The 18,008-nt window shown below is 35.0% G+C and overlaps 1 protein-coding gene across 1 annotated transcript; it reads right to left on the reverse strand.

The window, feature by feature from the left end:
- Positions 1–3,475: 3,475 nt before the first annotated feature.
- LOC147732423 (uncharacterized) lies at positions 3,476–15,683 on the reverse strand. Its single transcript, XM_086956954.1, has 2 exons — positions 15,579–15,683; positions 3,476–11,508 (listed from the first exon to the last, which is right to left on the reverse strand). Exon 2 carries the CDS (start codon positions 11,467–11,469, stop codon positions 5,011–5,013), a length of 6,459 nt encoding a protein of 2,152 aa, XP_086813080.1. The 5' UTR covers positions 11,470–11,508; positions 15,579–15,683; the 3' UTR covers positions 3,476–5,010.
- Between the last annotated feature and the right edge of the window lie 2,325 nt (positions 15,684–18,008).

Raw genomic sequence — 18,008 nt, forward strand, 5'->3', positions numbered from 1 at the left:
TAGAAGAACCACATTTAGAACTTCTGTTACACAATTTTACCTGGTGATCAGCACAGTGATTTTTCAATTTTAGAAGCATTGACCTTATACAGCTAATATGTGATATCGGTTGTAGACTCATAATAGCAACTACTCATACAGGAGCTATACAAATGTAGGCACGTCGCACTTTATACAATGTTATGATATAATTGGCCATTCGGCATCACTAGTGGTACCATTTGCTACCGTATGAAACATTGATCCTGTCTGTTATTTGAACATATGAGATACATCAGTATACCATTTGCTACTTTGCACAAATTTGCATTTTTTGCACATATGAATGGATACATTGGAGAAGTCATTTATTATAAGCATATAGCAAAGTGCAGTTGGAAAACAGATTATGGTTAGTAGATTATTGGAACCAAGTATTATGTCTGTATTCTATGCACTTTCAAATATTGTGACATATTGAGAGATGTTATTTTCATTGCGGAATTGCACAATGGAGTACGCACTTGCACTTTATCAGATATTCAGATTTTGATCTATGATGATTTATAATGTTTACGTTGCAAATTTGCACAACTAAGCAAGAACTTGCACTTTATTAGACAGACAGAATCTGATTGATATAAAACCATTTTGTGATCAACCATTGGTTTTTTTAACGAACTATGATGATATGACCTACAGGGACGAGCAGTATTTTACATGTATTTTTTGGGTTTTTACATTGATTAGTTTGGTTGACATTGATTTTTTATTTATTATCAATGGTTTTAATCAATGTGATGCAAGTGGTTTTTATCGTACCAAATGAAGTGCTGCCTTAATAACATGTATTTTACTATTAGAATGCTGAATATTAACATCAGACACAAATTGTTATTATTTAAAATGAGATATGCTCCGCCTTCTTATGAGTGATATATACCTAACCATACAAGTGTATATCTTCAGGTCATTCTTTCTTTTATATCTATTTTGAGTCACTGTAACGTGGTGTATTTGAAAACTGTCACTGTCACTTTAAAGAGGAGCATTTGTATGATAGACGTTGTCATGTGAGCAAGGCTCCACGAAGCCGAAACGTCATGCGGCATATATCTGCTTTAAATAATAAATAGCATTAACTTTATGGTCCGTGTCCGAGGAGTTTTTTGCGACAGGGCGGGAGCTGCTCTCTGCTGCTGAGACGCGGTGTTGGAGTAAGGATCAAGGCCTCGCCAGGCCGAAACGCGTCATGGCAGAGTGGTGTTGGGTTCAAAATAAATAACACGCACCAGATACTGGGTTTGCCTCGTCTTTTTATCGAATCATTCGCTGCTGAGACGACAACGTACCAGATATATATATACATACATATATATATATATTCACTGAAAAAACCATAGGTTTCACACCAGTTATAGTTAGGAATTAGCATTTAAAAAACCTATTAAATTCACTGAAAAAACCATAGGTTTCACACCAGTTATAGTTAGCTGGAAATTTTACTGATATAAAACCATTGAAATTCCCACGTTATAGTTAGTCGGACTCACTATAACTTGCGCGTGCAATGCACTGCTGATGACATCACATATTACATCACTCATGACATGGTCAGTGACATCACTCATGACATCACTGATGACACCATCCTTGTGACACAGTGACAGACCTCCTTTCAGTGTAATGTAACCCTTGAAACACATATTCAAAAATAGAAACTAATATTTTCAAAAAAGTGGATATACCCATACCAGTTACAACAACCAATTCAGTAATACCACCATCTAATACACATCCACTCATGTGTATGTATATGGGTTATTAGATATTTTTATTAGTATCAGTATGAGTGTCTATATGGTTTGGTGGGGGTATTACTTAGCACATAGATGCATGAGTGACTGACTCTTTGTTTGTATGTGTTTTGAAGACAGCATATGTACAGGACTGTATGGGTGGATGAGTGTCTATATGTGTTTGTTAGTGAGTGAATGACTGTCTCACTAGTGTCTTTATCAGTAACTACATATGTTTTAATCTAGTATATATGAATATTGATGTATATAAGTGAGTATATGTGAGAGTAAGAGATTGTAAGAGTTCCTGTTTAAATAAGTATGTGTTTCTATAAGTGATTGTTTAAGAGAATAAATATGTGTAATTTTAAATAGAAGTAAGGTGGAAGTGTGTGTATAACTCTATATTCAAATAAATGGATGTTCAATAGTTTATTTGCACGTGTGAATATGTGTGTGAGTAACTTTTGGATGAATGTCGGTGTGTAACAGGATGTATAGGTGTATCACTTCATATGATGAGTGAGTATATGTATGAGTGACTATATAGAACTGTTGGTGAATGAGTGGATGTGTATATAGATAGTGGAATTACTGAATTGCTTGTTGTAACTGATATAGGTATCTCCATTTTATTAAAAATTTCAGTTTCTATTTTTGAATATGTGTCTCAAGGGTTACATTATAGTGAAAGGAGGTCTGTCACTATGTCACAAGGATGGTGTCATGAGTGATGTCACTGACCATGTCATGAGTGATGTAATATGTGATGTCATCAGCAGTGCATTGCACGCGCAAGTTATAGTGAGTCCGACTAACTATAACGTGGGAATTTCAATGGTTTTATATCAGTAAAATTTCCAGCTAACTATAACTGGTGTGAAACCTATGGTTTTTTCAGTGAATTTAATAGGTTTTTTAAATGCTAATTCCTAACTATAACTGGTGTGAAACCTATGGTTTTTTCAGTGAATTTCATAGGTTTTTTAAATGCTAATTCCTAACTATAACTGGTGTGAAACCTTTGGTTTTTTCAGTGAATTTCATAGGTTTTTTTAATGCTAATTCCTAACTTTTTATACAGACTCATACCTATGTGTTTTTTAGTGAATTGCTAAAGTATGTTTTTGTAAAAATGAACACTATAATGTATATTGAGATAATATTTTTAATTTAAAATATTTTTTTTTATATTTCGCTTTCGGTGCGCGCACCGGTGCGCGTACCGTCAGCGCACTAACAAAAAAAAAGAAAAAAAAATGAAGGAGGGACTGTGTAATAGATAGTAAGACAGATAAAAAGTGTAAAAGGAAGTAACTGAGAAAAGAAAAATGAATAAGGGAGCAAAAGAAAGAAGAAATAGGAAGAAGACTAAAGCAGAGGTTAAGGGAGATTGTAAATGGATGTTGAAAGTAAAAAGAAGGACAGTTAAGTATGGGAATGTCAGGTAGTGACGGAATCAGAGGAAAAGAATAGCAGTGATTGAGGGAAAGTAAATATCAGTGAATATAAGTAAAAAGGGGTGAAAGAGGGTACATGTAAGTGAATAAGGGTAACACATGGGGAGTAATAGAGACAAACAAGAGAGAGAGTAAAAGAAGGACTGTCACAAAGGGACTAAGTGAACCAGTAAAAAAGGTAAGTGAAGGAGTGTGCATAGGCAGAAGTACTGAAAGAAATTGAATGTGGTCGGAAGTAAACATGGAACAAAAGAATAAGTGAGGGAAGCAAAGTAAGGAAATAGGGGTGCGGTAGGGTGACAGAAAAATAGTGAAAATAAAACAAAAGGTGATAACAAAAAAGATTTTGTAAACACACTTACCATATAATCAATGCAAACTTGTATCTATGAAAGATAAAAGAAAAAACACGTTATAATTTCTTAAAAATATATAATAAAATAGAAACAACAGTTCATGAGGTTTAAAAATCTACAAAAGTTTACTAAGAAATGATGCAATAGTGAAGGATACAAAAACAGAAAGAAAGTAATGTAGAAAGAGAAAAAAAAAGGAAAAAGAAATAGAAAGAGAACAAATTCCTAAAGGTAAATAAGATACTAAAAGAATGTAAGATATCAAATCAAAATCAGTAAAGATAAGAAAATAAAAGAAAAATGAGTGAAAAGGAGAGAAGTCTGATTGAGAAACTATAAATAAAAAAGAGGAATAGAAGATGATTGAGAGTGAGTGAAGTAAAGTAACAGAGTGAAGGGATGAAAGGAATGAAGTTAGTATAGAACGATGGATAAAACAGGAGTGAGAGAGTAAGTACACAGAAAGACAAAAGGAAGAACTAAGTGAACTACAGTACAATGGATGCGAAAGAAAAAAAAAGGAGAAAAAGAAAGAGAGGGTTAGGAAACTAAAGCAGTGGTACTGTGAGAATATGAAAAAGATAAAAAGTGGTGGAAGGAACAGAGGAAATGCAGACAGTTCCTATTAGATTAAGAAGTTGTGAATGAAGTGCACTAAAGAAACAGCGATGAAAAAAGAGTGTAAATTAGTAAAGAGAGGTAAATAAGGGTGAAAAAGAAAATGAGTATAAGACAATGTGAACACAATATAAATTACACAATGCAAACTACACAATAACTTCTACAATATGTTACATTATTTATTTTTGCTGTTCTCAGAATATATTGAATTTCACTTAAATTAGTGAGATCAAAGTCTTCATCATATAACAGCGGGAAAAAAAAAACACAATCTAAAAGATTGTGTTTAAAAAAACCCATTCAAACATACATCTCATATAAGTACACTAATCTTTGATTCACTTACTTTTCCGTGAGACCAAATTGCAGATAGTGAAGGTCCTTTTGGTGGAAAAAAGTCTGCTGTGCTCTATAACTTCCATTTCATCGACTTCCTATGAAAAAAGATCTAACAACATCATATGTTACACTTTCCTCACGGCCAATTTGTGTCAGATATATCAGTATTTTTTACTTTGAGATCCACTTAAAGTATCTACATGAGATTGCAGATAGTGAAGGTCCTTTTGGTGAAAAAAAGTCTGCTGTGCTCTATAACTTCGATTTCATCAACTTCTAACAACATCATATCTTACATTTTCCTCACGGCCAATTTGTGTCAGATATATCAGTATTTTTTACTTTGAGATCCACTTAAAGTATCTACATGAGATAAATAATTTCAAATATTAGATTAACTAACTAACTAACTAACTTTTATTAACTATTCCCGTCTTCAAAGGCCAATTCCCTTTACTAAAACTTTGGTTTTAAAAACACTAGATAAGAATTTGTAGAGTCATAAGGCAAACGTTGTTTATAAGTTAAATGAGAATCATTGCAGTAACTCCATCCATTTTCAGATTTTAAGTAGCATGTATAATGTCCTGAGGTGGTCGAAGATCCATCATGATAAATAATAGCTTCAGTTGTAAAGGTCCTTCCAGAAATTGATAACTGAGAAGCCACAAAATTTTTGATAGAAGTTGTCAATTTAGTTCCATCAGGTCTACATCGTTGGAAAACTAAAATAATATACTGCCCATACCTTTGTATAAATAATGTGGACAGCATTGTACAGTTACATTGGGTACACACCATATTATGATCTGCTGCTTTAACTAGATTTTTAAAAGACACTGATTTACAGTCTGGTAAAGTCAAATATATAAATCTTTCAGTGTCTATTGTAGTAGTACTTGATAAACTACAATTGTGGCAGTCATGCTGCCATTGATAAGAAAGACTGAAAAGATTATCTACATCTACACCTTCATCTTCCAAAACACCAAACATATACATTAAAAATTCCTGACAATCCTGCTGAATGTTCTGTGAAAATTTATCTTGACCAGAACACAAATCTAAAATATTTCGAATTTCTGTTACACTTTCTATTTGTGCTGTAACACTGCTACATTTCTGAAACACAGAATTCAATAAACCACACAATCTTTGATCCCGATTTTCAACAATCTGTTCTTGTAAACTTTTAAGAAAAAAAACAACATTAACCACTACATTAGCATAGCAGTTGACACCAGAACTGTTTTCAAACTGAAATCCAACAACATTTTCTCCACAATTCTTTTTCTTCCTGTTTTCAATTACAGTTTTCTCTACTTTTTGTCTTTTTGCAACTACCTCACTACAATTATCCTCATTTCTTCTTTTTCGGCCTACCACACGTTTTTCAAACAGAGGATATTGAGGCAAATGTGGAGCATACTCTCTTCTTAACCTATTGTATTCTTTAACACAATCTAGATCGGCAGAAATCTTTGTCTCATCACACGCAATCAAGTACAATCCTGATAAAGTTCTGACTCGAGATAATGCCACATATGCCATACCCTCTTTAAACACAGATCTTCCAATGTTCACCAATGCACTATCTACACTTAAACCTTGAGATTTATGAATTGTCACTGCATACGCCAAACAAACAGGAAACTGTTTTCGGCGAACATATAAGTCTTTTACAAGTAAAAATCTAGCAGAACAACGACTTATTTGTTGTACTTGTTCAATGCCATCAAATTTTATTTTTAAAAATTCAATTCCATCTCTATTTCTGTAATTCACAAAATCAACAACATAACCCATTGCTCCATTTACCAGACCGCTTTCAACATTTAAATTCCTTCTCAAAATGATACGACAATTTAAACACACATTCAGAGTCTTTTCAAAACCAGCTGTTTTTGAAATACTTTTCTCCAATGAATGCAATTTAGTTTTCAAATTTTCTGACAAAACAATTGTTGCACCCATATGCTCTATTTTATCTATTGCTTCCAGTTTCACAATCTCTTCATTTTCTAAGTCTAACATTTTTTGATTGAAGATGGAACATTCTTGCAGAGTTGGCATCAAACATATCCCAGATTTCTTCTCAGTCATTTTTTTAAAAATATTCTCTGGAAGAATGTTTTCATTTGCATACAAATTTGAAATTAATCGACTATGCAAAGCTTTTTTCCCTTTCTCAGTCATTTTTCCAATTCTTACATCTTGTAGAATATTTTTATAATCTTCATCCTTGGCCTGTCGCATATTTTGAAGCAGTTCAGCATATTTAAAATTTAGCCATATATTAACATTTCCAATGCTTCCAAGGGACTTCCTGGTATCTTCATGCGTGAGCATTTTAAACACTGGTTGTCCTTTTACTGGAGTCAACTGCAATAGATCTCCAAAAACAATAATGTGTTTTCCTCCAAATAACACATCATAGTCTGTTTTAAGAATTTCTTGCATTCTCAAATGCACAAAAGCAAGCATTAGATTTGAGACCATGCTTACTTCATCTATGATAAGAAGTTTCATTTTCTTCAAGACTCTTGAAACTTCAGAACACGCATCTCCAGATAGCTTGTTGTAATGCAATTTATTATCATGTTCAACTGGCAGCATCAATAAACGATGTAGAGTAATCCCTTTAATGTTATGTGCTGCCAGACCAGTTGGAGCAGTTACAACACAAGACAGTGGTGAATCAGTCCTTTTCTGCAGATAACTTGCAACGGCTTTAATTAGAAAACTTTTTCCTGTCCCCGCTTCTCCACTTACATACAGTCGGACAGGGTCAAATAATATACATGAGCACTCTTTTTTCTCATGTCTGAATCCATGTTCAATCTGCTCTGTGACTTCATCATATATCTTTTTCTGCTCAATGTTTAGTTGCGTTACCAAATCTTCTAAGTTAACTCCATCCTCTTGAGCTTGTTCCATAGCTCTTTCCACCTCATCCATGGCAGTGGCAGCTTCATTTTGGATAATTGGTCCTCCTAGTGGATCCTGGCTCAATGAAGTAGAACTCTGACTATCTTGAGAACTGTTTCTAGCTATCTCTTCAGCAATTGTGGTTTCTTGCTCCATTTCTTCATTCAACATTTGCAGATAATTTAGAAAAATAGGACATTCTATGGTATCCTTAGTTGCATTAAAAGAGTCTTCATAACAGAGAAAATCTCCAAGTAGTTCCTCTTCTGTACGCCATGGCTTAAAGAGTTGCAAAAGAGCTAAATAGTAAAATTCTCTTTTGTCTGGAACTTCACAACTCAATTTTCGATGATTAATCAAATGGCCTTTTTTCTGCTTCACTAGACATCCTTCATAGCCAATGAGTGCATATTTTCCATTATTGATATCTTCTGTGATGTTCCTCTTATAACTGTAGTTTTGAAGAACTTCATACAAACATGTGTTCTCAAGGTGAGTACTTCTATTTGGATAGTATGTATCCAACATATTTGTCTTCAAAATATCTGTACTGTTTGGTTCTTTTTCCGCCAAATATTCAATTTCTTGTACAGATTTCAAAACTCGGTTTCGTGTTGCAGCAAGACCAAGACTCACCCAAATGATTGTTCTTGATTTGGCATAGAGACTTGCTGATGATAACCGATCAGAACATTCATATGCTCCAATTTCTCGATGCGACAACATCTTCAGACTGAAACTGTATAATTTCTTGCTTAGACTCTTTTCATGTGAAATGTCCTCCCACATTTCCTTCAGTTCTGTCTTTTCTTTTTTGGTGATGTAAGATGTCACATATCGAGCCACAGCAATAGAGTTGTCAGCAACGAACTGAATATCCATGTTAGCATTCCACATGGACAAAATCACTGGGTTGTAATCGTTGATGTACTTAGATTCTTCATTTCTTTTCAAATTATATGTGTTTTTGGGAGATTTTCTCGTCACAGTATGTCGTAGAGATGACATCAAATTATTTACTCTTCCTTTAGAAATCACTGGTCGAGGAAATGCAAAACGACATTTCGTGTAGTACTTTTCCTTGTTTTTAAATTTTCGACGACAGTACTTTCCACAACGATGAGATTGAAAACGTAAAACTTGTTGCCTTAAATTGTTTTCTTCAGTAGATTTTGGAACAGCACATGTTGAATACTCTTCAATGAAACTCATCACTGTTTCATCTGAATCTGATCCAAATTTGGGTGCATCTTTAATCCACAACAACATATGTATATGAGGAGCACCTCTCGCTTGATATTCCTTCCTCCAAAAGAAATCCAAAACCTCTCCAAGGGGAGGATTTTTTTTGTTGGTAATAAAAGACATCATAGCTTCAAATCTATGATTAAAATATCTGCAAACATTCACTGGATCTAAAGAACACAGTTCTCCTGGTGTTTTCAATTCTATATTTGGTATGTTTTCATTTGCCTCTCGTAGAAATTGAAGTAAATCGTCCCAGGCATACTCAGCACAGCTAAGAGTGAGGAACCATGTAGGAGTTCCTAAGTTTCTTAGCATACATTTCAATTCTCCATGACGACGAAACCAATACTCGTTGGTTCCACGTTGACATGCCATGAGATTGATTAGCTGAGATTCCAAAATACTGTCTTGCAGATTAACTTTCTCCATAAAGTCCCTTGCACATACATTTTGCAAATGAGGTCCACTTTTTAATATATGATTAACTGCATAAGAAAGCCCAGACAAATCACTTTCAAACAGTAGATGAAATAAATATGGAATGCATTGACGAAACCTTGGATCTTCTGCATATAATCTTAGAGTCCGGTATTCAGCTGCAGGAATTTGAACTGGTCGATCATCATATCGTCCACCACAACCTGTTGGAAATAATTGTGGAAAACAACGAGCTTCCAAACTTTCTTCCCATACACTAATGGGACTTCCTTTTGCTGCCTTCATTTGAAACAAGTCAATTGCATTTCCCATTACTTCTTTGGAATGCAAAGGATGAACAGTATAATGTTCATATATTTCTTCAGTTCTAGACACATCAACTTTTTCAATTTGACCAACTGAAGAATCACTATCTTCTTCTGTAGCTGTTTCCTCTACTCCAACACTTACATGTTTGTAGTACTCATTGTTTTTAACTAAATACAACGTTGCCTTCTTGACTTTTTTAACATCCACTAAATCTTGCCAAATTTTCTTACTCTTTGTTGGAACCCCATTAACTAGAATAACTAAAGGATCTTCTTCTACTCTTTCTACACCAATTGTATTAATATTTTTCTTTACATCTAGAGGCAAATAAACAACTCTTCCCTTTAATCCTCTCAGTAAATCTGATGGAGGCAATTTCCCTGTCTTAGGCTCCATGCGAACAATAGCCTGAAAAGGATGGACACATTGAATCAAAATAGATTCATAAGTATTTAGATCCATCAATTCAGAAGGAATATCTATCAACTGAAGATTATTATAAACTGCTCTTGCAGGCATTCTATTTTCATTTAATTTTTTCAAACAATAAGTGCAAATACGCTGATCCAAACTCAAATCAAAAGAATTCTCCACCAACAAATAACTTACAAAATCCTCCCATTCACTATTATTTTCCAATTCACTTTTTGCATATAAATCAACTAACCTAGTCTGAATTTTATAATGAGTCCGTCGACAACACACACAAGTTACATTAGGCCTCTCACTTGATTTCACCTTAAACTTGATAATTTCCTCATCAAACTTTTCAATACTTGAAATTTGTCCATTATCTTCTGCATTACCATCCATTACTATATCTATTTCTACACTGTCCTCTTTGTTCCCAAAATAACAAAACTCAATTTCTTCACAAATAGTCTTCACATCCACTTCAGATCCATGCAAAAGAGCACTATTTAACTGTTTAAGCTTAAGTGCAGGACTTTTTGCATAATACAACTTCCTCACTAATTTCCTTACGTTATTATGATGCACTGCTAACATCCTAAAATGATGAAAAACACTCCGACAAACTTTTCTAGAAAGACATGCTAGTGAATGCCCTTGCAAACCTGTGCTTTCTCTCACTCTGCAAGGATCTAACTCTTGCAGGATCTTCATTTTTTGTTTGAGACTTTTTTTACTATATGTACGTAAGAAATTTCGAAGCAAATCAATTGATTCCTGTCGCACACTACAAATACTACTGCATTTCCATGTGTACACTGGACCCTTAGTACGTCTCCCTAAAACTTCATCAGCTAAGACCTCTTCTGCATCTCTAGATACAAGTTTCTCTTTTTCCATCACACAACTATCTTTCACCTCATATGCACGACCACTGGTGTCAACTGCATGCACCAAATCATTTTCCTGAAAGTAACTCTCCTCATTAAAAAAAGGCTCAGAACTTGAACTATGCATCCATTCACCAGAAAATACTTCACAAAAATTACTCCGATTAATAATTCTTTTCCATCTACTGTTCGATTTGAAAACATCCATTGCCTTATTAAGTATCCTAATTCTATTGATTATTAAAATAAATAATTTTTTCTTAACTTCAAAAGCCTGATCAACAATCTTTTCTACACTTTTCTTTTTCTTGTAAAAAGCAGCTTTTAGTTTACTTTTCTTTTCATTTTTTAGCAAATTTAAAACTACCCTATTGCGAAACATTCGCCTACGAATGTCCCTAAAAACATTTACCCTTCTATTGCTAACCATTCTCTTCTCTCCTGGTCCAATGGAAACATTTTTTGTGGGCTTCTCTTTCCTTTTTAGATTTGTTGACTTTTTCTGTATATTCACATTAGCAATTTCATTTTTTTTCCTACGACATATGTTGCGAAGAAAAGACTTAATTGGCTTACCAGAAGCTTTTCTGGTGTTTTTTGAAGTAGTTGTTGAAGAGGATTCCATAAACTCTGTTGTTGATGTTCTCCTTTTCCGTATGGTATTTTTGATATTTCTTTGCCTTGAAGGCATTTTTGCTTCCTTTTCAGAAGTTGATTTGAATCTGTTGTTCTGTTAAAAAAACACATGAAAGACCACTATTAGCAAACAACAAAGTAATGTTAAAAAGCAAACAATATAAACAATAAATTGCAACATATTTAAGTTTATACAATAGCAACACATGGCTTTATTTTTAAAGGCCTTGCGCCACCAGTGCGTCACTTATTACCCATGTTTAAAGTCAAGCATCAGCTGCACATGGCATTCATAAATAAGGGCCAAATGCAAATACCAATCAATTGCACCCAAAAATCGATTTTTCAATAACATGTAAGAAACACTGCGCAAAACCTAAGTACAACCACTCAATATCATCAAACAAAGTCAGGGTCTGATTTATAAAGGCCTTGCGCCACCAGTGCGTCACTTATTACCCATGTTTAAAGTTTTGCATCGGCTGCACATGGCAATCATAAATAAGGGCCAAATACATATACCAATCAATTGCACCCAAAAATCGATTTTTGAATAACATGTAAGAAACACTGTGCAGAACCTATGTACAACCAATCAATATCATCAAACAAAGTCAGGGCCTTATTTATGAAAGCCTTGCGCCACCAGTGTGTCACTTATTACCCATGTTTAAAGTCATGCATCAGTTGCACATGGCAATCATAAATAAGGGCCAAATACATATACCAATCAATTGCACCCAAAAATCGATTTTTCAATAACATGTAAGAAACACGGCGCAGAACCTATGTACAACCAATCAATATCATCAAACAAAGTCAGGGCCTTATTTATGAAAGCCTTGCGCCACCAGTGCGTCACTTATTACCCATGTTTAAAGTCATGCATCAGCTGCACATGGCAATCATAAATAAGGGCCAAATACATATACCAATCAATTGCACCCAAAAATCGATTTTTCAATAACATGTAAGAAACACGGCGCAGAACCTAAGTACAACCACTCAATATCATCAAACAAAGTCAGGGCCTTATTTATGAAAGCCTTGCGCCACCAGTGGGTCACTTATTACCCATGTTTAAAATCATGCATCAGTTGCACATGGCAATCATAAATAAGGGCCAAATACATATACCAATCAATTGCACCCAAAAATCGATTTTTCAATAACATGTAAGAAACACGGCGCTGAACCTAAGTACAACCACTCAATATCATCAAACAAAGTCAGGGCCTTATTTATGAAAGCCTTGCGCCACCAGTGCGTCACTTATTACCCATGTTTAAAGTCATGCATCAGTTGCACATGGCAATCATAAATTAGGGCAAAATACATATACCAATCAATTGCACCCAAAAATCGATTTTTCAATAACATGTAAGAAACACGGCGCAGAACCTAAGTACAACCAATCAATATCATCAAACAAAGTCAGGGCCTTATTTATGAAAGCCTTGCGCCACCAGTGCGTCACTTATTACCCATGTTTAAAATCATGCATCAGTTTCACATGGCAATCATAAATAAGGGCCAAATACATATACCAATCAATTGCACCCAAAAATCGATTTTTGAATAACATGTAAGGAACACTGCACAGAACCTAAGTACAACCACTCAATATCATCAAACAAAGTCAGGCCTTATTTATGAAAGCCTTGCGCCACCAGTGCGTCACTTATTACCCATGTTTAAAGTCATGCATCAGCTGCACATGGCAATCATAAATAAGGGCCAAATACATATACCAATCAATTGCACCCAAAAATCGATTTTTGAATAACATGTAAGAAACACTGTGCAGAACCTATGTACAACCAATCAATATCATCAAACAAAGTCAGAGCCTTATTTATGAAAGCCTTGCGCCACCAGTGCGTCACTTATTACCCATGTTTAAAGTCATGCATCAGCTGCACATGGCAATCATAAATAAGGGCCAAATACATATACCAATCAATTGCACCCAAAAATCGATTTTTGAATAACATGTAAGGAACACTGCACAGAACCTAAGTACAACCACTCAATATCATCAAACAAAGTCAGGCCTTATTTATGAAAGCCTTGCGCCACCAGTGCGTCACTTATTACCCATGTTTAAAGTCATGCATCAGTTGCACATGGCAATCATAAATAAGGGCCAAATACATATACCAATCAATTGCACCCAAAAATCGATTTTTGAATAACATGTAAGGAACACTGCACAGAACCTAAGTACAACCACTCAATATCATCAAACAAAGTCAGGCCTTATTTATGAAAGCCTTGCGCCACCAGTGCGTCACGTATTACCCATGTTTAAAGTCATGCATCAGCTGCACATGGCAATCATAAATTAGGGCAAAATACATATACCAATCAATTGCACCCAAAAATCGATTTTTGAATAACATGTAAGGAACACTGCACAGAACCTAAGTACAACCACTCAATATCATCAAACAAAGTCAGGCCTTATTTATGAAAGCCTTGCGCCACCAGTGCGTCACTTATTACCCATGTTTAAAGTCATGCATCAGTTGCACATGGCAATCATAAATAAGGGCCAAATACATATACCAATCAATTGCACCCAAAAATCGATTTTTGAATAACATGTAAGAAACACTGCGCAAAACCTAAGTACAACCACTCAATATCATCAAACAAAGTCAGGGCCTTATTTATGAAAGCCTTGCGCCACCAGTGCGTCACTTATTACCCATGTTTAAAATCATGCATCAGTTTCACATGGCAATCATAAATAAGGGCCAAATACATATACCAATCAATTGCACCCAAAAATCGATTTTTGAATAACATGTAAGGAACACTGCACAGAACCTAAGTACAACCACTCAATATCATCAAACAAAGTCAGGCCTTATTTATGAAAGCCTTGCGCCACCAGTGCGTCACTTATTACCCATGTTTAAAGTCATGCATCAGTTGCACATGGCAATCATAAATAAGGGCCAAATACATATACCAATCAATTGCACCCAAAAATCGATTTTTGAATAACATGTAAGGAACACTGCACAGAACCTATGTACAACCAATCAATATCATCAAACAAAGTCAGAGCCTTATTTATGAAAGCCTTGCGCCACCAGTGCGTCACTTATTACCCATGTTTAAAGTCATGCATCAGCTGCACATGGCAATCATAAATAAGGGCCAAATACATATACCAATCAATTGCACCCAAAAATCGATTTTTGAATAACATGTAAGGAACACTGCACAGAACCTAAGTACAACCACTCAATATCATCAAACAAAGTCAGGCCTTATTTATGAAAGCCTTGCGCCACCAGTGCGTCACTTATTACCCATGTTTAAAGTCATGCATCAGTTGCACATGGCAATCATAAATTAGGGCAAAATACATATACTAATCAATTGCACCCAAAAATCGATTTTTCAATAACATGTAAGAAACACGGCGCAGAACCTAAGTACAACCAATCAATATCATCAAACAAAGTCAGGGCCTTATTTATGAAAGCCTTGCGCCACCAGTGCGTCACTTATTACCCATGTTTAAAATCATGCATCAGTTTCACATGGCAATCATAAATAAGGGCCAAATACATATACCAATCAATTGCACCCAAAAATCGATTTTTGAATAACATGTAAGGAACACTGCACAGAACCTAAGTACAACCACTCAATATCATCAAACAAAGTCAGGGCCTTATTTATGAAAGCCTTGCGCCACCAGTGCGTCACTTATTACCCATGTTTAAAGTCATGCATCAGCTGCACATGGCATTCATAAATAAGGGCCAAATACATATACCAATCAATTGCACCCAAAAATCGATTTTTCAATAACATGTAAGAAACACTGCACAGAACCTAACTACAACCACTCAATATCATCAAACAAAGTCAGGGCCTCATTTATAAAAGCCTGGCGCCACCAGTGCATCACTTATTACCCATGTTTAAAGTCATGCATCAACTGCACATGGCAATCATAAAAAAGGCCAAATAAAAATACCATTCATTTGCACCCAAAATCGATTTTTAAATAACATGTAAAAAACACTGCGCAGGACTTATATACTAACATACAATTTCACTTCTAAAACATAACTATCTGCTTCCAAATATTCTCCATAGAGAAAATAAATCTCTATCTAAATTAAATGAATCATTACTTACCTTTAGAAATGCTTTTGGAGATTGAAAACAGTGTCAGACACACACACCAATTTTTCTTTAGCAGAGGAGAAGGTGTGCTCTCAATACACTGAAACCAAGACTGGCATAGAAAATCTCTATCTTTGTACACATATGCCTTAATTCAACCAATGAAAACTCTTCCCTCACTATTTTCAAACCAACACCCATCCCCCTCTCAAACCTTTCTATCTGTTACCATAGCAACTCCCTCCTAACTGAACTGTAAGGTTCAAAAGTTTATCTTACAATGTTGCAAATTAACTCAGCAAGGATGTTTGACCTGTCAATACAGCAGCCTATACAGGGTATTTTTGCTTTTGGTGACTTTTTTTAAACCATTCAAATTGCTTCTTTCACACAACATAACCATACACCCTAACTTTCAGTTTTCAACTATCTGAATCCACCAATCATTGCTAGTGATTCAAGAGCACAGAAACTCCACAATTATTTTTTTGTGAACTCCTACTGTTCCAACTGCCATTTCATTCCCACACTTCATCTGACTGGACCAGAACCTTCTCACATCATGTACTCTGTTTGGGTTATTGGACATAGCTACATCCACTGGGCTCAAAGGTATGCAGCTAGCAGAAATTTTCATAACCTTGATTTATCAAATGTGGAAATCAAGTGGATTGGCCACAGAGGATTAAAATGTCACCAATTGATACCATTGGTGAAAACCTTTTTGCATCTGCCAGAACCTGACCTTATAATTGTGCACTGTGGTGGAAACGATCTAGGCACATTAACTGGGGTAGGTCTGGAAATGCTATTAAAGGACACCTTTCATCAATTGATGATACTTTTTCCCCACACTGCCTTGGTATATTCCAATATATGCCAAAGACAGAAATGGAACTGGTCCAACCAATTTGGTCCACAATTTGAGAAAGCACGGAAACATGTAAATAAATCTGTTTCTGCTTACATGAGAGACTATGGAATGGGTTCATTATACAATAATAACTTGCGTTACAACATGCAAGACATCTACAGAGGAGATGGAGTGCACTTCTCAGATGAGGGGAATAGAATATTCCTCCTGAATTTAAGAATGTGTATTGGAACCTACTTGTAGGTACCTAAATCAACCACAGAACCCAAAAGCTCTTTTCAGAGCTACCCTAACTCTGATCATTCAAAGCGTTTATTTTTTTCTAACTTTTTTCACTATTTTTCACCAAAGTACGCTTTCGGGTACGCTTAAAGGTGCGCGCACCAGGCGCTACCCCCGCGAAAAATTAAAGAATTTTTTTTTTTTTTTTTACGTTTATGAGCCTCCTAAGCCCCCCTCAGAAAACCTACAGGGTCAAGAAGTCTCTACAGTTCCCCCTTCTATCCATTCCGAACATTGTTTACCCTCCATCTTGTGTCTCGATTGTTCCGAAACACAAAATGGAGGACTCCCGTAACGCTGCCAGTGCGCGTAAAGGAGCGCGCACCCCTAAGCGCTCGTTAAAAAAAGGTGGGAAAGTAATTTACGGAAAACCCAATGGAGACACTTTCATCAAATATAGAATACGCCCTACTACATAGCAGTCCCTACCATTTGCCCAAATTTGGTGAAATTCCATTGAGACATTTAGGCTACAGGCCTGTCTAAATATCCTGAGGTAAATTACATGACAAAAACACACTTGTAATGTTAGAATTTACAACCAATTAAAAAGTATCTCTCATTTTCTACGATTATTTCCTGACGTTTGATTGGTTAAGTACAACAATATATATAAAAGAAGAGAGGGAAACACAGCCATTTTGACTACTGCTTCCTGAAGTACACTTGAAAACAAATTTCACTGACAACTTCAACTAATTTCTCTAAGGTAACTTCTAATTATGGAAGTATATTGTACACGTTAAGTTTATTTCTTAAAAAATATTCTGTTAGTGATATGCTATCCCTCTTTAATAGTTAGAGATAGAGATAGACTTCTCTGTAATAGTTATGGATTGAGTTAGGCTTCTCTGGTATACTAGCTCTACTAATATAGTTAATTTATATGCAATTTTCAGAAAGAAAATGGAAGGAGAAAATAAGGCAAATGATACTTCTATCAAAGTAAAGGTGGAAAAACCAGAAGATGAAAAAAAAGAAGTTGATTTCATGGATGACTCTTTGGATGAACAGTTTATAGAATGTTTGGAAGAAATTGAATCATGTACATATAATTATGAGGAAATTCCGGACAATATTATGTTAGAAATTTTATTAAATTATGAAAAAGAATCAGAGGAATAAATTTATCTTTAATAATTTCAATTGTTTCAGACAATATTCTTTTTTATATGTAATTCATGAAGTATTACCAAAAATGTTTAAAATATAAAGTGAGACTTATAGTATACTGTTCAACTATTTTTCTGTTACATAGTAAGTTTACTCATAGTTACTACCTTTCT

Source organism: Lissotriton vulgaris, chromosome 2_1 (genome assembly GCF_964263255.1).
Source record: "Lissotriton vulgaris chromosome 2_1, aLisVul1.2, whole genome shotgun sequence".
Lineage (NCBI taxonomy): Eukaryota > Metazoa > Chordata > Amphibia > Caudata > Salamandridae > Lissotriton > Lissotriton vulgaris.